The sequence below is a fragment of the Pleurodeles waltl genome, chromosome 4_2 (assembly GCF_031143425.1).
Source record: "Pleurodeles waltl isolate 20211129_DDA chromosome 4_2, aPleWal1.hap1.20221129, whole genome shotgun sequence".
NCBI classification, from domain to species: Eukaryota; Metazoa; Chordata; class Amphibia; order Caudata; family Salamandridae; genus Pleurodeles; species Pleurodeles waltl.
The window spans coordinates 861,725,278-861,751,324 of record NC_090443.1 but is presented as its reverse complement, the minus strand read 5'-3'; the positions used below and the strand labels follow the sequence as shown (position 1 = coordinate 861,751,324).

Sequence of the window (26,047 nt, the reverse complement as noted above, 5' to 3'; positions counted from 1 at the left end):
GTGACCGCTGGATCCCACATGGAGGTTGCAGCCTGTGGCACTGGAAGACCAAGTGTTCAGGGAAACCAAGCGGGAGATCTTGCAGCACTATTTGACCAATAACTGGGGCACATCAACCACTCAGTTGGTCGACTGGCAGGCACTGAAAGTAGTAATAAGTGGACACTGCATCTGCATAACGGTGGGGGTTCGGGCAACAATACACAGGGAACTAACACAGTTAGAAAATACGCTTTGGGAACTGGAACTCCGATCATACACCTACCCTGAGGGGAACTGTCATTTCATTGCCGTCACTGAGACGCATGTCTGCCTAGTGGAGCACTTCTGCAGCCCAGACTTTAAAGCATATCAGGCTCAGATGCATGCTGAGGAGAACAAATCAGGCCATCTGCTGGTGTGGTTGTTGTGTAGCTCAGCCCCCGTCACTCATTACGGAAATCAGGATGTTCCCCACACGTTTACTAACTACCCAAGTAGATATCCATGGAGCATTCACTACCTATTACTGAGATTTGTACAGCGCCACCCAAACATTGATTAGAACTTGGACGATAAATGCCTCTCTTCAGGGAGTCAGACTGCCGCACTACCTCCTTTCAATGTAGAGGACATTAACTCGCACCTCACAACACTTGATGTAAGCAAGGTTGTAAAGTAGTTAGCAACAGTGAAGAACCCAGGGTTAGATGGGTACCCCACTGAATTTTACAAAACCTATTTGCCGATCTTGGCCCCCAAACTGCTAGAGGTCTACCATGCTGCGCTGCAGGAAGGTAGACTTCCCCCGTCCGTAAGGGAGTCCTTACTTGTGTCTCTCCCCAAACCGGGCAGGGACACACAGGAACTGGCTTCCTATTGCCCCACTCAATGGTGGGATCTGATTATAAAATTCTAGGTAAAATTATCGCCTCCAAGTTGCCAGGCCAATTGCCCCAACTGATACATACAGAGCAGAATGGTTTTGTTCCAGGCAGGTTCACGATGCTCAATATCCCTAGGCTGCACAGAATCATGGAGTGGGCACTAGCCCAGTGGTCCTATGCTACATGCCTATAGATCTTGAAAAAGCGTTAGATATTCTGGGCTGTGAATATGCTTTCTCAACTCTCACAGCCTTTGCCATCACCGACTACTTGCATAGCCGTATCCACATTCTGTATACGGATCCCATCACCCAAGTGAGGGTGGGTCAGTGCATGTCTCTCTTTCCCAGTGCAGCGGGGCATGCGTCGGGATTGTCCCCTATCCTGCTGCTTTTTGCCCTAGCCATGGAGCCACTTTCTCAGAAACTGCAGCAACAGGATAGAGAGTGGGGGATACCCCAAGAAGGAACTCAACATGCTGCCTCCTTGTATGTGGACAATGTGCTGACTTACATTTGCACTATCAGGAATGGCACAAATGCTATAACTGAGATCCTACCCGAATTCAAAGCAGCGTCAGGGCTGGGAGTAAACTGGTCTAAATAAGGTCTATCTCCTTCACCCGCAATGTTCTCCACAGCTGTTACTCGCAGGTTCACGAGAAATTTGATGGGAGCCAAATTCCTTTTGCTTTTAGGCATACACATTTATCCTACCACCCACGACTTGCCGGAGGGCAATCTTATGATGGCTTTCTGGTGCACGCTCCCTCTTACAGTTCAGGGTAGAATTGTGCTGTTCAAAACAGTTATAGTCCTGCGCTTTTTGTACTACTGTCATAATCTCTTATTATTTGTCCCTATGAGAGTATGCTTCATACCTTGCATCTTTCTTTGGAATAAGGGTAGGTGTCGGGTAGCATTGCGCAAACTGCAACCCCAACAGCGAAAGGAGGGCTCAGAGCTCCTAATTCCGAGCATTGCTATTTGGCAGCATAGCTACAAAGACCTGCACGATGGCTGGGGTCAGACTGCTGGAAGGGCTAGGGCAGTGTACTACTAGAGACGCACTGCGTATGGTCCAAGAAACCTTTCACCCTCCGCCGTGCCACTCCCACGTTGTAGTACACTCTTGGCCAATGCCAGCTACAAGCAAGGCATCAAGAATATGCCCCCACAATACTCTCTGGATATTCGACTGTCTGCCTTTGTCACTCCGAGAGTTGCTAGACCAAAGGGGCCTGCAATGCTGGGAAGGCACGGGAGTCAGCACAGTGGGAGCTCTATTCTGAGATCAGGTACTAGAATCCTTTGACCACTTACACACTGAGGCATACCTGGAGGTCATTTCTTAGAAAACACCAGATTTCGTGCCATATTAGCCGATCTCTGGCAGATAACGAATTCAGAACAGACCTCCACCCTTTGGTATACACTCTACATATTATGGGCAGTGGTAGGTGCGTGATCACCTGGTTCATTAGGGTGCTGACAGACAAGGCCCGGGATCCCTTGCAACTGATTAGTCGAACCTGGGAGCAGGACGTGAGCAGGGAGTTCCCTGATAAGGAGTGGGATAGGGTACTGATATATCATAAGAAAGGGAGAACGGCACATTTCAATATATATAATACAACATGTGTAGGAAAGTACCCTCTTTCTGGCATGGTTATCCCCATTTTCTGTCCTGCTGTCAGTATGTTTGACTGTGTCTACTGGGTTCCTGCTAACCAGGACCTCAGTAGTTTGCTCTCCCCTCTAAATTGTACCTTTTTCTTCCCACCACTGGCATACTGTTCCGCCCAATGTAAGCCCCTAGTATATGGTACCCAGGGCAATGGGCTGCCAGGGGATCCCTATGGGCTGTAGCAGTTATTCTGCCACCCATAGGGAGCCCATGCAAAGGGTTCTGCAGGCCTGCCATTGCAGCCTGCATGAAACGTGTGCATGCACTCGTTTTCACTATGGGTAACTAAACCAGGTCACTATAAGTCACTCCTATGGTAGGCCTTCTCAGCCCAGAGGGCAGGGTGCAGGTACCTATGTGTGAGGGCAATCCTGCACTAGCAGAGGTGCCCCCACAAACTCCAGATCCATTTTCCTGGACTTTGCGAGTGCAGGGACGCCATTTTATGTGAAGTATCTGGCCTCTGTGGTGGGACAGTACAAATAGGCTGTTTGCCAGAGGTATGTGAGTAGCATTGCACATTTTCGAACTGATCAGTGTACCAGTTACTGTCTAAGCAATGCAGAGCCTCTAGAACACTGAGAATAAACACAGGATGAGACTACCAAACCTTTATATCACGAAGGAAGATTGTTTTCAGTTCATAAACCCAGACTTATTGGTTGAATTATATAAACAAACGCCCCTTAAATAACACTACTGGCTTTGTGTGTCATCACCAGTGTCAAATCTAGTACTTTGTGCACTATTTTCAAAGCATAATGAACAGTAGTCCTGTGTAACCAGGACTACTGGAACCTCTGAAGGATCCAATCAAAGCTTCTGTCTTAGTGCCTACCTATCAGATGAACCAAAGATCTTACATGAAGACGAAACAAAGAAGATCACTTGGAATTCAATGATGTAGACTATAATAAGCCCTCAGTGCAAGCCGGGCCTGGACACTTTTGAACACTGAACAAATTAGACTTGCATTTAAATGAACTAACACAGTTGAGAATGTGGTATCAAATAACTTTAATCATAGATATTCAACTATCCTTTTTTTAATCTAACCTTCCACCTTATTAAAGTGTGTACTCTGAAGTAACCGAAAGGTGACAAGTATTAGTTCATAAAATACCTTAATAAACAAATAACTGTAGATACTTACAGTCCTCCTGTTGTACCATAAGCATCGAGTGTTATAGTCTTTGCCATCAAATTAATGGCAGCATTCTAAATAAGAATCTGTCATCCAATTTCAACATGGTCACCATAACGACATAAGCACTCTAAGAAACTATAAGATCCTTAACTAGTCTTGAATTCTGTATTACTAAATGAGTTTATGAAATGCAGTCCCCCACTATCAGGCTTTCGCTATAACACTTTTCAAGCTCTAATACTGCTACAATTTGGATTATATACCCGAAACATACTATTGTTTGAGACAACTGTGCTACTGCAGCATTCCAGATTCTTACACTTAAAACATGCAGCGTTGTAATGTACAATTTTGAAAAAGGACAGTCACAACAGTTGAGGGCCCCAAAAACCGAATTATTTTATTAATTCTTACCTCTCTGTCTAATTCACAGACATCCACTCCAGTCACAAGGCACTCCCAAATTTCTTTGGCACGACTCCATCCCAAGTATAAAGTAGCTTCTTGCAGAAAAAATGCCAGAAACTTTAAATGTGCTTCCAGGTACTGTAAATAGATGCACATTAATAAGCTAAACAACATTTAACATAAGACAAACAGTGCAAAAATACTAAATCACAAGACTACAAAACATGTACTTAATACTTCACATATTCATAGGATATCCTTAGGAGAGGAAAGTGTTTTAAGTTATATACTCTAGTAGCTGATGTAAGGCCCGTGCAATTATTTGGTAGATGGTAGGCAAACAACTAAACATATATGTCGCTGGATGGTTTTAATGGATACACTGTTAAATACACATAATGCTTTACAATTATTTGATGTTGCTGTTTAAGTGAATACCCAGCAGTTCATTATCAGATAACGCTTCAAAAACCTGCTAATGCTCTTGTCCATTGGGCATTACAGCTTTAAAGAAACATAACCAGTGTCCATAATTTCATAAAACCAAACACTGGGACATCACACTAAACAAATCTAGAAGTAATGTGTGAAAGGGGCAGAAAGATTAAAACCTGCGAAGAAAATCCCTTCCCTCCCAATTTTAAATTCCGTTCTGCAATACATTTTTCATGTGCACTGTCAGAGAACATTATATCTAAGCTGAAAGAAGCTAGCAGGCCATCTAGCAAAGACCTAACTCTATGGAAATGGAAAGACTTGAGAATGTGGAAGCAGTAAAACGAAAAAATGGTCTGGCCATATCCCACTTCAAAACTACCCCAAAGTGACAGACTCAAAGACAATTTTTTCCACATACCTAACAGATCTAAAAAAAGAAATGCTGTTCTCAACATAAACAAAACTGCTAACATCCTCGATTTGTCTTCCTAGAATTGGTTAAATTAAGATTAAATACCGAGTGTAACTGCTTTGAACAGTTTCAAGGCACAGATCTCTATTTTCAGTACATTTGCACCTGAGTTCCAAAAATTCAATGACATAGAAAATATGACAAATATGTGTTTCGGCACTGAAGAATGGCGTTATGTTAAGTTCTTTTCGTAGAGAAAACCCTATTTTCTCTTAGCTAGTTTACGCGCTCAGGTTGTTTAAAGTTATTCGCTCAACCCTGAGTATCTTTGTACAGTTGCTTCTAAATTCAGCTTGTGTTCAGCTACTCTTATTTTAATTTCTTAATATTTTTTCCCAAAAAACATTAAACACTGATTGGATTATTTACAGGGATTCTTCACACACTCGCAGAAAGTCCAGTAGACCGTATCCATGAATAGCAGTAAATGTTAAACTCAGTATTTATCTACTTGTGTATACACTTCACTACTGTCCTGTTCATAAAATGTCATCCAAAGCATCACATCATCCTTTATTAACCGTGACAACAGGAACCTTATTTAATGTAGCTTGTTGTAACTAGAGCTCCCACCTAACAGGGCATATCAGTATCTGGCTAGTGGTTAAGAGGTATTTGCAGATTTAAGAGTTAGGTTCCTGGAGGAAAAGCCATCCTCTATTTGGACACTTCACTGACTCCCTGCCCTGAAGAGAACTGAGGAGAGACATATTGCTTTATTTTAGAACATAATGCATAAACTACTCTTCCCACAAGCAAAACATAGGTCGACAGAAAGATAGAATCAGAGTATACTGTTCTGCTTTGCCATGTGGTCTGTGGACTGCCAGTGTATGGTGTAGGTCTTCATATGCTGCCCGTACGAAGCTATTAAAGAGAAGCTATGGTGATGCTGGAAGCAAACAGCTCTCCAAGTTACAGAATTTCTGTCCACAGACATCACTTTTATAGTGAACAATTGACATTCAAATACTAGTTTAGCTGTTTAACAGTTGAAAAGCGCACACAATCCTCTTATGATAGAAATAACAGCACAAAGAAATCCACTTCTAGTTAAGTACCCAACCCACCTGAAATCAGAAAATCCAGTACTATATTCAGTAACCATCACGATTAATGGGATGTACATTTGTCATCATTCTGTGCAATATATCCTGTAAATGACCATCGTGATTAATGGTTTTTACATTTGTCATCATTCTAGTGTAAGGCTGTAGAAACAACAATGCCTCTAATACTGGAATTAAGTAGAGCTCTTGCCACAAGGAGTTTCTACACTAACGGCTCTTTCACTTAGTCACACTTTTCCTTGAAGTCTCTTTTCTGTCATTTATGTTAAAGGGATGAAGAGTGCATGCATCTGTGGTGCCACACCCAGAACTTGTGATGCAGTGACTTGAGATGACGCTGAGACTGTGCATCATGCTAGTCCCCACATAACTATATTGAGCCCTACCTGCATACACATCAAGGGCATTTTCTCTAGGACAAAAGCACTACCATAGTTTACAGGTTTCTACTTTTGAGCAATGTATAAAAAGACTTAAAAGAAGATACTATGAAAAGCCTTAATCTGTTCAGGGTATTGAAAAAGGAAAAGTTTTCCTCAAGCAACACCTTCTATAGAGAGTGATCTTATAAGAGGATAAATCAAACTCATTCACTGAAATGGATATTGGTACAGGTGATGTAGATTAGAATCCAATTTTCCATGAAAGAAATGACGAACAGTCATTACTATGCATTTTGTTCTTTCACTATTTAGCTTAGTGAGATGGAGACCAAGTTAGTCAACTAACTTTGGTTTATTTTTTTTTTTTTTGGGACGTTTCATACAGCCTCTCAAGTAAAACATAATTCTTAGCATTATTCTCTGAACATGGTGAGCGTCAAAAACCCTTCATTCCCACTTTTTACTCTAATGGCTTTAGTATGCATCAAAGAGCATTTATGCGAAGAGTAAGTCATTTTACAAACCCGCAGCACCACATGCAGGCTGATTAAGGGTTGGGCACTAAAACTTGTCTTATTTCAAGAACGGTTCAAACAAGACAAACGAAAGACAAGCCATGGTACTAATGAATGATCGAGTAAATGATATTTTAGATAAAAAGTGAGAGTGAAAGAAAAATTAACCAGAGAGAGCAGCTGGAAGAGTGTCTTGCCATATATTATGTCTGGTAGAAAGGAGTGGATGTCCCTGGTGCAAGTTTTTCAACTGTAGGCCTGTAACATAGGTTTTTGGATAACACTCAATACACAGGGGGTAGAAAACATAGGCTCACGAAGAAAAAGTGTCATTTCTGCCAGTGTTTTAGGATATTCCCCCCCAAGATAAATTTACATACAAAAAAGATAAAAGAAAGTTAATAACAGTTGTGGTTATCCTGAAAATTTAGCATGGCACAGCCCACCAGGACCCAAGTTTAATACAAGTGCACTAGCTAGTCTTGGGCTGGACCAGCTACTGCATCATCACGCCCCGGTAATTCAGTTAAACATTTTTACGGATCCAGTCTGACATCTGGTGTAACTCCCAAGATGGAGATTCTACAGTAAGAAACACCCATTAGAAGATTCTTTTTTATAAAAATAAAAAAAATAAAAAAATACTTGAGTTGGTTTTTGCAAATATCATGTCACGTTCTCCATCACATTGTACCACTTTCAAAGAAATTCTCACAAATTAAGGTTTACTGGCATTTGTTTACAAGCAAGTCCAATAAACGTAAAATATGCTGAGAAGCAAGATAGCAAGAAGAGAAGTAGGATCTTGTTGGCTGAGAAACTAAGAATTCAAGGAGTATTGGCTACCAAAACAGGGTAGTCTGGAGGGTTTAAAGATAAATGATACTTTGAACGATACATGGAAATGAAGTAAGACATTTTCTATATTTTCTTAAATAATTGTGCATTAGATATTGCATTATATAAAGTCATAGGTGTAGCCAATAAAAAAATATAATGAATGAAATCATTAACGAGATACCTCCCGGTACGTGTATCTGCCATCCACCAATGTCGAACCAACCAAGCCTCCAGGGCCTGCGGCAGAAACAGCAAGTCGATGGCAAGAGACCAGGCTTGCAGTCACTAACTTCACGATCTCAAAGTTTTTCTTCAAGTCTTGAATGATACTCTTGTTGGAAAAAGGAACAAAATGTAGGTTATAAAGTCCACACACATCCCATTTAACTGTTCATATAAATATAAATAATATTAGTAATATATAATGGCCTCAGAGGTTCTGAGAAACATTAACGTAGTGTTGCTACCATCTCGATTCAAAGAATCAGATGCATCATTGCTTCTTGCAATATGTACACATTTCAAGCACATTTCAAACTTTAACCAAAATTGTTTCTCTGTTAAGCATTTCTTAGGAGACAGGTCAGGCAACTGCTGTAATCACTGCCCATGGATCAAAGCACAGACCAACAAGAATGTTGTTTAGGGGGTGGTTCTTTCCAATTATAACTGTTTCTATCTTGTGGCTTTCAGATAAATGCAAACTTGTAAAGAAATGTAAACGTAATTGGGAGCTAAGAAGTTTTTACTGGGCATGGGATAAATTTTAAAATTAAACTGGGTTTCCAATAGGGCAAGCACAGAAATCTGAATTTGCAGCCTTCCTCCACTCAATATGTATATAGTATATAAATAGCTCTAAATACTCTTTTCTTTGCAGGCAATTAACTTTAAATCAGAACAAATGAACCAGATAGTTGTCAAATATCTATTAAGCCAAATTACTAACAGACACCATAAATATTTCCATGGCTTTGGTTTTAAATAGTACACCAACATCTAAATAAGAAATAAAATGTTTAATAATTTGCTGTAGCTCTATTAACTAAATACAGCAATTGATATACATAAACCAGTATGACCTGCTAAATGAAGAGCACTCCTCTGGACAACTATGAACTACAAATCACTGTACCATGTTTACAACAAGACATTTCTCCCATGTTTGTTCTTCTAATAGACAATTTCCCTCGAATATCCCTGAAATGAAGATCATGATATACATCTATCTGGAAATCAATACCCAAATTCCCTTGAGAATTACAAACCTGAATGTAAAAACACAGATACACGACATATGGAAATATAGATAATCAGACTAATTCTTACTTACATGTAACCCAGGGATTGCACATTGACAGTTACAGAACCACATGGTTTGAAGAGGTAGAGGAGAAGGGTGGCAGCAGTGATTCCTGTGCAAGTATATGACTGGTCATCCTACTTGTGACATTTAATGGCACCTCATAATTCTCGTAACTATGCAACATTTCAATTTTCCTTGGCAAGCCATCATTTGACATCAAGCTCATCTTTCTTAATCCCTCTTTAGCAAAAGGCTGGGTGGGTTAAACATTTTTTCGCACCCAACTGTTTTCTTAATGCTACTTGGTGCATATGAGAATTCTCTTGGACTACGTGTTATTCAATGCTTAAATGGTGCTTTTGACAACCTTATGCCTAGCATGGGTATGACAATCATCAAAACACAGATGGTACAAAATTAAATATAATACCATCATTGGTCAATACCTGCCATTACCTGTAGAACTGCTTGTCCTTATTGAGAACTGCGTGACATTTTACCTCAAGGTCGACTCTTGCAAAATTGAGCTATATTCTAGCACCACTTCCTAGTTAGCCATGGTGGTCTCAATATGCATGGTCATTCTGCAGGAATTGCAGGGATTTATCATTCTGTGCTACATGCATAATTGTTTTCACACATTAACATAATCCTCAAACAGCCTCGAACACCCTTCACAAGCAAAGCTTCACTCAGCAGCCATTTGACCAAACCAAGTCTACTGTGGTTACACTGGCTCTGTTTGCCAGCCTAAATCCAGATCAAAATTGCATTTAAGCCCTACGGGGTATCACTTAGCTGCCATGAGGTTTTATAATTATGGGTAAAGTTCTATTTTCAAGCATGTAAAGTGATGCATCTACAAACAGCAGGACTGGCTGACACTAAACTACTTTGCTGCTGTGCCTCCAGTACTCATACTATCTAGCTAATGAACATATTATTCCAAGTGGTTTATTGCAGCAATTTTACAGTAAAGCAGTCAAAGGGCATACGATCATATAATGTGAAAGCAAGCTGTTTTTCAGTGGACTTGGACTTAATTCAGCAAACATCTATTAACTTGTGACTTCACAATTTCTGGACCTGAAATCCTGTTGGAAGTCCATAAATGTGTCACTTACATATTTCAGGACAGTCACTATTGCATGTTCAAAATCTGGTCAACCTGACCTGAAGTTCCAACAGTGAGGGTTTGTGAAATTCCTTATATTCAGTCAGATTACCAGCACAAGCCTTTCTCCTGTGGAACTAGATGCTAGTGCAAAGGTCTGTTCCTTTGAAGACAATAGTGATCACCATACGCATGGAACAATCCATATTGACATGTTATTGAGACAGCTTCAACTTTAAGATAAAAGCAACTGCCAAAACGTATTTCATAAATCAGACAATGTTAGCTCTGAACTACTTCCGTGCAGACTTCTAAATTGATGGCATTATTTTAAAAGCAATTTTACATTGGGTCCTATCCTTTCTGGCTGGTGGGAATAAAAGCGTCACACTGGACAAATTTTAATCAACACAAGTGAAGATAGACTTTTATTATCTATACAAAAACATGTTTCTGAAACGTCAGGTCAAAATAATGCTCAACATGACTGCTATCCGAAGACAAACAAAATGTACTTCAAAATGGACCCTTTTGATGATTATTTAGACATGAGGCTAGGGTTAGCTGATTAGCCCTCCTGGATAAGTGATAGTGCCCAAAAGATAAGTAGATCAAATGCTGGTGTATTATGTAAGGGGACTATTTATAAAACAGACTTGATGACGCTTTCCCAAACACCAGAGCTGCTTGCTCTTTTGCCACGCAAGAATCATGATTTTATTTAGGATGCTAAATTACCCTAATTACATATATTAGTTCACAGGTTAAATCAGGTTTCTCCAGCCTTACGTAGCACAAACAAACCATCAGAGATACTGAAAGAAGCGCACTAAAACGTGTCAATCTTAAGAAGTTTGGAATAATATCAAATCGCTTAAATACAGAACAAGCACAAAATCATTACTCTACCTCAGAGGTTCCCACCCTGCGAAGTCTCCTCATGGGGTCAGTGACTGCTTAGAAAATTAAATATTATTAACAGATTCGGTCCCTAGATTTCAGTGATGTCTCATTGGGGGGGTTTCCCCAGATTCCAACAATGATTCAGTGGGGGTCCCCAGGTTCTAGGACCGATAAAGAGGGGATCCACAGAAGTCAAAAGGTTGGGAACCACTGCTCTACCTGATCTCAAACAGCTGAGAGAATTTCAGAAAAACTTAAGACAATGCATTGGTTACAGTTGACAAACGATCACCTTAAAGTTATTGTGCTTGCCCTACAAATGTCTTGATAAGTTCGCAAAACAATACCTTAAGGTAAAAATTAACAAATACTGTTCTGCACAAGTTCTTAGGCTAACCAAACAATGGAAAGGAGAGTATAGCTTTTCAATGATAGGCTTGGGAAAGTGGAAGGTCATTCCAATGGAGTTAAGAAGCAAACCCACATTTTTGAGTTTCCGAAAATCAATTAAACCCATCTCTTCACTAACTAGCACTTCATTCCAGGGGTCAGGTATCTTGTTTAGTAGATAATTTTATTCATATGTTTTTACAAATCTATTTTATTCGAGTACTGCTGTGGCACCTGTAGACAATAAGCTTTGAGGAAAACACCATATAAATATATGAAAATACATATTTGCGGTTGTGTCGTGTGTATGAATGATATGCTTCTATTAAGTTTATCTATAGATAGACCGGCAGTGATTCCAATGACTAAATTTATATGAAGTTTCCAGAACGGAAAGTTTAAAAAAAACATGAATATACTGGTCCTTCAGTTAAAATCACAAACTTCTGTATTTCTCCAGTGGAGATTTTACCTTAACTCAGTGACTGTCAACACAAAACTGCTGATCTAGACTTAAAAAAAAAAAATTGAAATTATGTAGCATTTCAAAGCACCATGTAAATTATTTTAATTGCAACGGGTTAAAGTCTCTTCATTACCTCTCAAAGGAATCTGCACTTGTTAGATGCTGCTCAAATAAAGTACTACAGTGCTTTCAATGCTAAGGAGAACTTATTTTGTCCCTTTCTTTCGTTAAAGTGAGGAGGAATATATCTGAGGCACAAACAGATGCTACTTTATTATTTTACATGCGTTCATACATATCATGCAACTCTCGCAAGTTTTAGTTAGTTTCGCAATGACAAATTGTATAGAACACGAGATTACTTTGTGCTTCAAATTAATTGTATGAGACAGGTTGAGTTAACTGAATAAGCCAAAACATGAATTGTAAAATTACGAAGTGTTTGAAATTAACTGAGGAATGCAAGCTATTGACACAAGTAATCCTCTTATTTTATGTGTTTTAAAAAAAATGTTAGCAGCTTGAACAAACAAAATATTTTTTATCTCTTACTGGTTGGGCACTCAACAGACTCTCAGTATTTAGTGAACAATATATTCTCTTCTGCCATTAGCAAAGGAGGCAAGAACGGAGAAAGTGCTCATCTTATATCTCTCTTTTGAGCCAACAGGTCTTCTCATACATTGATTCAATCATTTGAACCCTATTCACCTTAAGTGAATGGGGTTCCAATGCTGAACAATGTGAGGAACAGTAGCAAATGCACACAGCGTATGTTCTGGCACTTTTGACTTGAGTGTATGTCTGTTTTAAGATAGTTTCTACAAAAGGAAAGCATACGCATAATTACAGAAAGGACATCAGTAGCATCAGCTTTCATCACTGTTGATGTGATCAGGCAGCTGTGAAAACTCAGGAAATTGCTCTGCAGAGGGAAACAGTCATGAGGGAACAGTAGAATGAGATAGAGGGAAGCCAGAGTGCCGCCTAAGTGTCACAGACTTCAGGCCACATTGCCAATCTGAAGCATCCGTCATTGTTACGTGTATAAGATACAGCAGAATTTCATATAATGTTGCCTGAAAAAAAAAGTAGAACACTCAATGGAAGTTGTGAAAATAAAGAGCTTCTCCACTGAGACTTCTGGGATGCCATGTCCTTTTTGCTTCACACTCTTGGATACTAAACAGAGTGATAGGACATTCACAATAAAGGAGAAAGTATTGTAAAGTACAAATTGGCAGCACTCTACCAACCCAAAGCATAGACATCAACTAAGGAGAAGGGGCCATAAAAAACCCACCTTGTTCAAAACTGGTAATTGGGAATCCAAGAAAAAGAAGGAGGAGCAAAAATTCCTAAACTGAGAACTATGGACTGTGAAGCCAGTATGCAGATAAGCGGACATAGCCAATGTTGTGCATTCACCTTGCACAGTAAAATAAGTGTTACAGTGCAAGCTATATTCCAGTGCTTTTACTTGTGATTCTACATATTTTATCAGTGTGACTGAATGAGAAACTTGATGTACCAATAAGTAGAAGAGAGAAAATTTAAACATAAACGGTGAAAAGAAAACAGGAACAATTAAGTTAAAAAGTTTATGTAAAATGCTAACATGACAGAAGTTCAAGGAGAGATTTCATACCTTGTCTTGCTTCTGATAGGTTTGCTTGATAAAGGAGCGTGTGATTTCATGCAGCTGGCGTAATGCAGGTACCACCCAGACAACCTGGGGATTACTATGTTGAGAAGACTGTTGGCAAATAAAAAGCAGTTACTGTTAGAGACAGTTAGAATGACTGGAGTACTAAACACTATTCAAATTAGTGAATGAAACAAACAAATGTACAGTCCATGTCAAGGGCTAAAACAGCCATCAAGCAATTAAAATTAAAAGGTACTTACCAAGTAAAATCCAGTGCTCTCTTTCTCGCTCTCAAGGGCCTGACCCTGTACACCATACTAACAAGCTCCACAATCCTACCCAGGTTTAAACGACACAGATACTCATATAGCTTTCAAACAACACAGACCCAACCTCATCCACATCTCACTAACCACTACACACACCCTCACACTCCAGTAGTACTCGCTGTACTGTACGCCACGCCACACACCAGACATCACAGACCTCATCAAGCATCACAAACTTGATCACAGAATCATGGTTCGACCCCATATCCTTGCACATCTTAGAATCCAGAGGTCTCCAAACTTTTTAATGACGCGCCCCCCCAGTTGATAAATACAAATCCTTGGGCCCCCCTCAGAATTCTTCACAATTATTTTATAAAGATTGCAATGTTTAAATATGTCTAGACCTATTTAAACACTGCAGTTAATTACTGTTACCTTTTTAACAATACAATAACATGCTTCTGCTTAAATCAAAGCCCTGTTATCTGTAAAATGTTTCTTTTGGCCAGAGCCTGGCGCCCCCCTTGGGATCACTTGAGGCCCCCCTAGGGGGGCCCGCCCCCCAGTTTGAAGACCTCTGTATGTACTTTGGCAGGAAAGCGCTTTATTATATGGTGTGGTTGTGTGGCCTCACAGTGTAAAAAAGTCACAATTCCGTATCGTTGCTCCGTCCTGGGTAGGTGAGGCTTAGAAGTTAGGCTTTATCTAAGGAACAGGTGTAAGGTATGTAGAAGTACCAAATAGTTGAATAGGAAAAAAACGCAACACAATAAAATCTGTCACCAACTTATAAAAATAGGTTGTAGTATTATCTTTAGATAGACACCTCAGCAACAAAAATCTACCAGAGGGCTCCAGAGATATGAATTTTTAAACAAACAGTAAATCACAGCTTTTCACTTAGTGCAATAAAACATTGTAATATACATCAACTCACAGTTTAGGGTTAGCTGCAACATTTAACTTGAAACGGACTATAAGGGTACTCTTGTTGCAATCAACTCTGACAGGGAGCCAATCACAGGGACCAATGAGGTCCAAGAGAGCAGTTACCATGCAAGGAAAGCAGTCTCCAGTCCAATTCCAAGCTCTATAAGCAAACTGCCACAGGGATCAACGGAAATGTCCGGATGCAAGAGATACAGGATATTGAAGATTCTCAAGGATGATGAGCCAGTGCTGGAAGGGAGGGATGGTCTTCCTGTCACCACCTACTGGACCACAGTAGGGTGATTTTAGCTTCAGAGGTCGATGTCTCCCAAAGTCGTGCTGCAGCCTAGCACAAAACAAGCTGCCACTGGTCTACTGGTCTCCAAATGGCTCCCTTCAACTTGTAGTAACGTTTGTGCTGAGAGACCAAACTACAGTCAGACAACTATCCCGGGTCCAGCAGACTCAGGTGCCACTTTTGAAGGTCAGGACTCGGACTCCTAGACTCCACTTTGGCAGTCAGTGGCTGTCAGGTATTCTTGGCTACTAATATGCTAAGGCAGGCTCCTTCAGCATTTATTGCCCTTTAGCTGTGACATGGAGTCAGTTGACAGAGATCAAATATTACTAATGCATTAGTGACATAGAAGTTAGCATATTGTTGACCTACAAACCTTCATTTAAAGGCCTAACAGAGAAATTAAAGTGGAAATGTAAAATGCACACATTTGAATTATGGTGGACAATGTAGCCCCCATTCTTATTTAACATCATGTTTTAACATAAAGATATTGTGCATTTTTATTTGAGTGAACTAGTAATCAGAATGAACGTTGAAATTATTATCTTTAAGAAGAAACAGTAGAAATGAAGCATATTATGGGTATTAAATGATCATGAATTAACATACTTATATTGATATAAATGGAATTTATTAACACAAGTCACATGTGTGCAGAAAAATAAAGGCACGTTTAAATTGTGTTCTAATATGTTGTAAATCTTTGCAGTAAGTAATTTGCTTTACATATTTGATTTAATTGTAAGGTGAGCAATTGTATTAAAGTGCATTTAGTCTTTCTTAGCTTGACCAGGCCTGAAAGATTCATATTTACAGCAATAGAGGAAAATTACTTGCTTATTGTGGTTCCTCTAACCTTAATATGTATATCTATATTTATATCTAGATGCATGGCTCTAGAGGGTGCTGCCCTCAGGGGCCTACCCATAGTACCCAATGCATTGGGTACCCAAGTAACTAACTATGGACTTATAGTGGTAGCTAAAGGTGTATCCAATTACCTCCACAATGTTTTAGGGAAAGAACACTGGCACTGGGAACCTAGTGGGGAGGGGGGAGGTAGTACAACAAGGTGCCAGTTTCCCACAGTACCCCCAAGATGAGCCCCTCGAGAATTTTTATTACGTTCTGATTGGAGTATTATAGGGCCCACCGGAAGGGCATCTTTAGTTTGGGCCATCCTTGTTTTAATATACCCTCCGACTATATGGGTGTCTATGCACACACCTAGGACTCTTCCAAGATGGCGTGCATCATTGTGGCTCCTCTCAAGCGTGCCTCCTAGGAATTTGATTGACACATTTATTCCAGTCTCCTCTGGCCGATATACGTCCTATGACGTGGTTCCTTCTGTATGCTGCAGTAGTTCCTACCCGGGAAGGGGAGAACACACCTTGGGATAATCTTGGATCCGGGCCGATCTGTTCATTTTTTTCCCTGTTATCGAGTAGGGGAATATAGGAGTGGTATTGGTATTGGTATTTGTGCTCAATTCAGCAGCCCTACGGCTCTGTGTTAGGGTATGCTACAGAAAGGTGGGGGAGAGATAGTCTCTTGTAGTTTCCTTTCCATTTTATATCTGACACGTTTTTATATGTGGTTAGAATTTAGCCCATAGAGGTAGTATCCGCCTGTCTTGTTATGGTGGACGTAGTCGAAGGTACTACACTGGGACAGCCTTTAGCTAAGACGTGTGACTTTCTAGTATCCTGCTATGATGCTATCACACACAGATGAGATATTGCCTCCCCTTGATTACATCTGTATTGCTGTGTTGTTTTAGTATGGACTGTAGTGTAAGTGTGGCTTATCGGTACTTTGAGTTTCGAGTTATGACCTTTCTTTTTGATTATCCAATCTGTAGGCATATGTATGGAGTTATACTTGTGCATATTGGATGGAACAGATACACTATTTGATGACAGCTGCCCCAAAGAGGGATGTAAAAAGTAGGCAAGGTGATGGATTAACCGCCATGGAAGGGTGTAACCACTTTCGGCAGAACAGAGGCCCTTGTGCGAAGCACCACTTTGTCAGGATAGATGGAAAGGTAGGGTGGTTTAGATGACAATGCCTGCAGCTCACTCACCCTGTAGGCAGATGTAACAGCCACAAGGAAAGCTGTTTTCAAAGTAAGAAGCCTGGAAGGACAATTGTGGAAATGCTCGAAAGAAGCGCACATCACGAATGTCAGAACCAAATTAAAATCCTATTGAGGCATAATGAAGGGGGAAGGAGGAAACATGAGTAAGGCCATTAAGGAACCTATTTAGAATGTGAGTTTTAAACAAGTAAGGTTGATAAGGCAACCAAAAAAAAGCAGCAACAAAAAAGGATGATGGATAGAATGCTGAAACTTTTCAAACACTCAACCCCAGTCACAGATCTGGATTTATTCCATCATTCTTTTGCTCACATGCCACCTCAGTTTGGACACAGACATATGCTAATCAGTCTTGACTCCCGTTTCTCCATGGGAACAGTCCAGCCCGAACGGCAGGCCAGGTCCAAACTGGACCGTAAACAAGCATCCTGAGACAAGTTTCAGCATATCACCCTTCATGAGCCAGGCTAGCTTGAATCCGGTGGCACAGTGAGCACAAGATCCACATCTCAGCATACCCTTCCCACTTAGGGCAACTTTAGCAACACAAAAGGATGATGGACGGAGTGCTGAAACTTTTCAAACACTCACCCTCAGTCACAGATCTAGGTTTAATCCATTGTTCTTTTGCTCACCATGACATCCTAGTTTTGACCCAGCCATGTGCAAATTAGTCTTGACCCTGTTCCCCATGGGACTGGGGGCGAGTGTCCGTCCATCATTTTATTTTGTGATGTTGCAATGTGCACCTTAAGTGGCCAAGGGTATGCCCACATGTGGTTCTCTTGCTCCCTGCACCACTGGAATCAAGGTAGCCTGGCTGATGAGGGATGATACCCCAAAACAGGTCCCAAGATGCTGGTTTCCAGTCCAGAGAGGACCTGCCAAGACTGATTTTTGCCTATGGCTGGGTCCAAACTGGGGTGACATGGCAAGCAAAATAACAATGGAATAAACCCATACTTGTGACTAAGGGTGAGTGAATGAAAAGTTTCAACACTCCGTCCATCATTTTATTTTGTGATGTAACCGTAAAAAAAGCAGAAATGGCAGGCAGACAACCTTTGAGAGTGCCTATAGCAAAGCCCTACTGGGCCAGAGAAAAAGAAAATAGCAGTGCGTCAGAAAGAGGGTCAACAGACTTGTCTGTGCACAATGCCACAAATTTCTTCCAACATCAGGAGTATAGGATTTTGGTGGAGGGATGTCTGGCTTCCAAATTTACTTTACAGACTTCAGGCTTGAAGGTGAAAAGCTGTGAAATGCTGCAGCTCAATCTCCATGCAAGTAGGCGGAGACTGGCCAGGTTCAGGTGGACAACCCTCCCCTGCTGCTGCTACAGAAGATCCTTCAGAAGGGGCAGTCTCATCAGAGGATCAATGGCCATGCTCAGTAGCTTGGGATACCAGACTCTGTGCCCAGTCTGGAGTGACAAGGATTACTTAGGCCCGGTCGTTCTTGATCTTCTTGAGAACTTTGGGCAGAAGTGGTATGGGCAGAGACGTATACAGGAGACCTGAGTTCCACACAAGATGAAGTGTCTCTCAGAGCGATTGCCACCTTGGAAACTCCAATGTGCAATACTGCTGACATTGTGCGTTCTCTGTGGAGGCGAACAGATCTAAACAAGGCTCTCCCCACTGCTGAAAGAGACGGTGCACCACCTCCGGATGGTGATGAAATACACGATCGACTAAGCTTTGTCAGCGGAGTTTATCCGCTCTGGTGTTCAGAGAGCTTCCCAGATTTTGAACTACCTGAGAAATGCTGTGTTGTTCCAGTGATGTCCAGAGGTGCAGAGACTCTTGACAAAGGGTCCACAACCCCATAACACCCTGCTTGTTATAGAACCACACTGTAGAGGTGTTGTCCGTGAAAACCTGCACAACCTTCCCTTTGAAAGAGAGAAGAAATGTTTTCAGTGCTAGTCTGATCGCCCAAAGCTCCAACATGGTGGCCCCTAGTAGGGCGTGAGAGCACTGCTATGAAATCTTCCAGTTTCAGTCTGGTGCCTGGGAAATATTCTTAAGGTGAAGAATCTGCATTTAGAAGTATCCATCGTAAATTTCTCATCAAAACCCTATAATTTCTCTGTGATATATTGCATAGGATGTGAGAGGGAACCTCCTGTGTCAGCTCCACTGAAACTATGCCAAAAGATTCTATATTAACTGTTTAACTGTTTAAAAAAGTAGTATTGCGGTTGGTACAAATTTTCACCCTTTTCTCTGTTCTACTTTATATGTTAGACTCTTCTCTACATGATGCTTGCTGACAGATGGTCAAGTCACTTCAAGGATCTTGCACCATCTTAGAAGTCTTACTCCCTGCCCTGGTGAAATAGGTTTTAGCAAATTGAGGGCAAGGCAGGTTCTTTCTTATTGTAACACAGTGCACAACTACTAGTTACAATTGTTACAGATATATTGGTAATGGAAGCCAAGCTAAAACCCCAAAGTTATGGATTTCAGCAAGGGCCTACCTCCCTGGAAGCGATTTGACTTAAACACACTCCTTTAAGTGGTTTTGAGAGGTGGGAGCTCCACTTCATGGTATCTTCCTGACTGGATGAGGTGTGAGTGGTTCCTCGAATAGCACAGGACCCCATATCCTTGAAATGCTGAAAAAGGAACTGTGGCAGTTGTTGACAAAGTTAAAGGGTGGAGCTCCCACACAGAGAGAGACACTGGCCGAGAGGAAGATGTCAACATCCTATTATAGTCATAGTTTGGTCCTGCATACCAGTGGACAATTGTCAACTAGCTAGAAAGGAGTGAGAACATGAGGGCAGTGTAACAGGCAACCCACTGTGTATTGGTGTAGCAACTGTGATCACACTTACCAATTTCTACTGGAATATGTAACATATCAATATGCACTTCACTTGATAATGGTAATAATGGTACTCTTTTTCATTGTTGTAGTTTATTGCTCCTTTATAAATATTCGGCATGGTTGTGTGAAAAAGGAAAACATATCAATAATGAAAGCGAAAAGGTTGCAACTGCTCCTGAAAGAACATTAACAACTGAGGCATTATAGAAGAATATCAGTTATGACAGTAACAGAATGCTGATATTTCCAGCATAGGTTCAAAGCTCTTCCTAAGGCGAAAAGACAGTCAGTCGCACATTAGCATAGCCCCTAAAGAGGCAAAATCAGATCTCGGTTTGGGAGACATGTTTCAAAGAAATAGGCTAGCCTATATGTTAGTGGACAGCAGACATATGAGTGACTGCTTGGTTACACACCACTTTAAACATGTAGCCAAGTTTAGTCTCTTTTCAGTTTCAAATGTAATTAAGTTTAAATATATTAGCGCTAAACTAGAACCAAGCATTCTGGCTGTTGTGATGTACAAGCCACACCCAGTGCCCACATCACTGCAAACATTAAGAATGACGCCAGTGGTATAATGCACACTTTTTGAGAAATTAACACTGATAATTGGTTAAATGAATCTACATTAAAACATAAAATAGTTTAAAAAAAAAAAACATGTGACCATGTGGAGATATACAAATCCCAGAGTAATAAAAACAAGTTAGGAGATAAATGGAATGGACCTTATGAACACAACCAGTATTCCAGGAAGCCCACGTCACCAACCTTTTTAATATCCTCTATGCATTTGATAATGTAGCTTCTCTTGATTGCTTCTTTTACTGCATAGGCATCACTTAGGATTGTAAGATGTTCATCCAAAGCCTGCTGAATTAGAATGGAGGGTAAAGTTGGAAGATGGGCTAGCTCCCACAGCACCTCAAGGACCTTTAATTTGGAAAGAAACAAAGATCAATTAGAGTCCAATGAAAAAGAAAATAGAAAACATTCCTTTTTGGTTACATTAAAAGAATCTTTCCCTGCCTTTCCAGTAGTTGTGTCAAACCGTGCTTCACGACCAATGCGTCCTATTAAACTTAGCAATTTCTGTCGCACTCTATCTGTCTCTGTCTCCCAGCTCTGCAAAACAAAATAAAAATAAAGATGCACCAACATTAATCTACTAATCCTTAATTTTAGAATGATTACACACAAAATAATGTAACGCTTCAGTTTGATATTTTTTGTAGACTCATGATTATTTGAAAATTTTCAGACTAACTATAAACTGGCAACTGCCAGTAAAAAAAAAGTGTGTGTGTATATATGTTAACATGTACACATTTCATGCTGAAATAAGGGAACTTTAAACTATTTAAAATGTATTTGTTTAAATTAAATTATGGGCACATTAAAGTTAATACAGTGATACATTTTAATAAATACACATATGCTTAAGTTTCTTTAGTATATAAATCATAAAGTAATAAGCAAAAATGTCTATTAAAAATGAATTAATATGTTCACAGAAGTACTTAAAATATATATATTTAGATTTTAAGGTTGAGGCTTAAAGGTGGTGATGGCTTTTTAGGGGTCAGGAATGGGTAAGTTCAGGCATGGGTGATATTTAGAGGTGATTTGAAGTTTTTAGGGTTTAGAGCAGGAAAGTATTAAGGTTTTTAAGTTTCATCGAAAGGTAGTGTGAAGCAGTTTTTAAGGTTCAAGGATTGGTAGTGTTTAGCAGTAGTAAGTAGTTTTTGGGGTTTAAGGATGGGTAGTATTTAGGGGAAGTAAGAGGTTTTTATGGTTCAGTGATAGGGAGTGCTTGGGTTAAAAAGAAGTTTATGGTTAAGGGATGAGTAGTTTTAAAGTAAAATATACCATGTGTAAAAAGTGTAATTTTAAGATAACATTAATGTACATTTAAAATCATTACTGTAAAAAAAAAAAAAAAAATGCTCATCCAACAGATTTGTAGACTAAACACACAAATATTTATTGAATATTTACATAATTAAATCAGGCTTGAGGGATGAATAGAAAGTAGACTGGAATGACTGCAGTATCCCAATACAAGATACAAGCAAAAGTATCTCTTTTTTTTTTTTTATAGTTTCTACTCAATCATTATGTAACTCCACTGGCTGTGATAAATCACTTACATAGGAAGGTCATTAAAAGACTTATTATTTTACATAAAAAATAAAATTAAAAAAAGACATGATCCACAGAGAAAATGGCTGCGGCCCGGTGTGTGTTAGGGGGCGGCGGTGGAGCTGACGGGACATTGGGGAAGCCTCATTCCTTCTCCCTCCCAACCTGGAACATAGGGGCCAACCTCTGGACCTGTGCAGGGGCCTTCGGTGGGCCCACAGCGTGACTGAGCAGCCCGCAAAGTGGAAGCAGCCACAGCCCCGATTTCAGAATCGGCGGCAGCTCAGCTGCGCGTACTGGTAGAGACCTGACAGAGTGGTCTTGCGTGTGGCTGCCACAGAGTAACAATGGAGTCCGTAGCCGCCCACCCGCCCCCCCTCCCCCCCTCATAGTCCTCAGTCACTGGGAACACACTTCGCCCGGATCTGCCCCTCCCCACCGCACAATGGACACATATGTTTTACCACTGAAAGTCCTGAGGGAGTAATTGATAAGTCAACTACATCTGCTTACATTTAAGGGTAGTTTTTTTCCTGCACCTTGCTCCCTCCTCAGAAGATGGCGCTGACCCTTAACGGCTGACGAAGGACCCAGAGGCAGATGCATCCGCCCAGTAACCTACCCATCATCGGCATGTAGACCAACAACCCTCATATACAGGATACGTGTCCGTTATTGCTGTTGCCTTCGCCAAATGTGTGGTCCTCAGTACTAGTGAGTCACCCTACCCAACCTTTTTGAGGCAAGACAAGCGCCGCTGGGTGGCACAACTGTACCCTGCAGACTTGATAGCGCTGGGGTACTCGGACAGCAGCCAGGCTCCCACAAAAGCTTCCGCCCATCTGACACTGGGCCTCTGGCTCTGGGCTCTGATGGACCTCTTGGCACAGTTAGTCCTCCTCTTCGTGGAGATGCCTTCTGGCAAAACGACAGGTAAATCTACACAACAGCTGCTCTTGTCGAAAGCTATCTCACAACCACGGCCATTGTCTTCACCCGTCGTTACTCCCGGCCCCAGCTCTACGGACGCACCAGTGGATGCCCGCTCAGACACTACCATGGAGCGTATTCTGCAGGAAATCACCACAGTGTGCTGTCGCCTGAAAGCCATGGACTCCAAGATCACGGACCTATCTAAAGACTCCAAATAGATCCGTTAGGACATAGCTGGTTTCCAGGATAAAGTCACAGATCTGGACCACCGCCCGAATGCCGTCAAAGGTAGGTTAGCAGCCCTGCCGGATAATGAACCAGAGCTACAATTCCTCCGTCACAAACTCACGGACCTAGAGGATGGGAGCCAGAGGGACAATGTCTGTTTTTTTGGCCTACCGGAAAACAAGAAGAGCGTAGATCTGAGGGCTTTCCTTAAAGACTTCATCCCTACTCTCACAGGTTTTACTTTTTCTCCCATGCTGGAATTTCAGCGAGCCCACAGGATTGGCCCCTTCCACAAGAACACTGCTGGGAGGCCCAGTTCCATCATAGTGTGCTTCCAACGGCATGAACAGGTCCACCAACTTCTACTGACTACGAGGGCCCATGGCCCATACAACCATGAAGGTAATCAAATCCGTATTGCTGCTGACTTCTCCCGTGAAGCAAATGAAAAAAGGAAAGCTTTTCTCGCACTTAGGCCCCAACTGAGACATTTGAACATTAAATTTGGGCTCTTCGAGCCCGCCTGAACGTGGATAACGATGGATGGTAAATCCAGGGACTTTTTTGAGCCTACCTGTGCTCTTTCTTGGATGACCTTTCTGCCCAACCAATGGACCACAAATCCGCAGACCTGACATCAAGCCCCTTCATGCTAAATAACTCTACTCTCCACAGGGACACCGATCCTGGTGCCCTCCACACTTACTCTGCAGCACAGAGAAGAGAGAGGAAGGTTTCTTGACCGCCCAAAGATGTCAAGATGGCAGGGACATGGCCCTTCAGGCGGTGGCAGACATCACTCAGGGATTGCACAGAGACAAAAAAGGGTCCTCTTTGAAACCCCCGCCCCCTGCTGACTGACTGATTAGCATGTTTCCTGGGAGCAATCGCTGGACCACCTGCTGACAACTAGAATGACCATCTGCTGAGCGCAAAGTACCATGCATTTACACTTTCACTGTCATATTATTGCTATCAATGTTATTACTGTTGTTGCTATTGTTGTTATTGCAGCATCAATCCCCCTGCTCTCTATCTGGGCATTCCTAGGATCAGCCCATAGCGGTCACAGTGAACCTATCATTCTGTTTGACTTAAGCCTAATGTTTATTGTACTGTTCTTCTATGAGTAATATCTGCTTATATGGTCAGGGTTCTGTCTTCATGTAAGGAATGATGCTCTTCAGCCCGTTTGCTCCTGCTGGGCTACTTATCCCCTAGTCCTGCGTGGCTGGAGACCACTGGGCACCCCCCTATATTCCAGAGAATTTATCTCTCCTTCTTCGTCCACATGCCCCTATCCATCAGTATGACTCTGTAAGGGCATTTCTGCTGTCTGGCGAGCACCATTCGGGGCACATCCCTCTAGTCCTGGACTGACATAACTCCAATTATCGCCAAGACCTAAGGGCCCGCATATGACCAAATTGAGCAACCCCCTCACCCCCCAACTCTCTCCCCTTAGATCCCTTCCACATCCCCAATAGTTTCACTCACCTTCAACCCGCCACAGCTCCTCTGCATTTTCCTATAATCATCCTCCCTCCGCTCCTTTCTTAGGACAGACGATCCTTTACCTGGGACCAACTCATCACCCGCTTGTCTCTCTGAGACGCCCAATATCACTGGGATGCCCTGTTGAGGGACATACCCCAATACGATTGTACCGTAATTTGGAATCCTGTAACCACCAGGCTCTTCGACTTTATGTTTATCGACAAAACTATCTTTTACTCCTACTTGGATAGTCCGAATCACCCACATGACTGCTCCGGGAAGGGGGACGACCCTCCCATTGACGACTGTATTGAGGAATGTTCATGGCCTCACGCACTATATTAAAAGAAGGAAGGTCTTATCCTAGTTGCAATGCAAACATACATATGCTGCCCTCTTGCAAGAAACGCAACTATCATCCTTAGAATCAGAAAAATTGTGCCGCAACTGGGTGGGTCAAATACTCTATAGTGGTAGCCCACCGTCTACGTAGGGGGGGGGGGGGGGGTGTTCAGGCTGGGCACAAGTGCTGGGTTGCGATTCTTCTTCGCTGTAACTTGCAATTTAAAGTGCTCAAGTCGTGGTCCGAGATGGTTGATACATTCTTACCAGACTCCAACTCTGGGATCGTGCATTCTGCGTTGGGTCCGTGTACGTCCCTCTGGATTCTAAGCATTCTAACTTCTTTCTATATCTCAACGGTCTCCTGACAGAGATCAGATCTCCTAGGTGGAAACTGGAACCTGGCTTGTGACGTGGTTCTTGACCGAACAAGTAGATCAGATATCGGCAATAAGGCGGACAGAGCATTGGGGAGGACGTACTGTCGGACCGTGGGCTGATAGATCACTGGCACCTTTCACACCCGATCGGGAGAATACCTTTATATCGCCAGTCCGTCTGACACACTCTTGTTGGACTACTTTCTTATTTCCCATAAATTGGTTCCCACGGTCAGGGAATCTCAGATACTGGAAGCAGCACTATCCAACCATGCCACGGTTTTCTTGGCGCTCGACCTAGGCATTGCTTCTCCAGGACTTAAGCCATGGTGCCTGAATGTATCACAATACTGCACGTCACAGGGCAAGGACCAACTACGTGCCCAAGTCTCTACCTAAATGACTGACAATAAAGGCTTGGTCTCTTC

The 26,047-nt window shown here is 41.6% G+C and overlaps 1 protein-coding gene across 2 annotated transcripts in view; it reads right to left on the bottom strand.

Annotated features, from left to right (window-relative positions):
• USP24 (ubiquitin specific peptidase 24) overlaps positions 1-26,047 on the bottom strand; it is a 1,409,949-nt gene that overhangs the window by 1,208,753 nt on the left and 175,149 nt on the right. For both annotated transcript variants that reach the window (XM_069232604.1, XM_069232603.1), the window contains exons 14-18: positions 21,127-21,222; positions 20,869-21,030; positions 13,653-13,760; positions 8,007-8,156; positions 4,114-4,245 (exon numbers count right to left, since the gene is read on the bottom strand). In XM_069232604.1, coding sequence (XP_069088705.1) covers positions 4,114-4,245; positions 8,007-8,156; positions 13,653-13,760; positions 20,869-21,030; positions 21,127-21,222 — 648 coding nt within the window. The remainder of the gene's footprint in view (positions 1-4,113; positions 4,246-8,006; positions 8,157-13,652; positions 13,761-20,868; positions 21,031-21,126; positions 21,223-26,047) is intronic.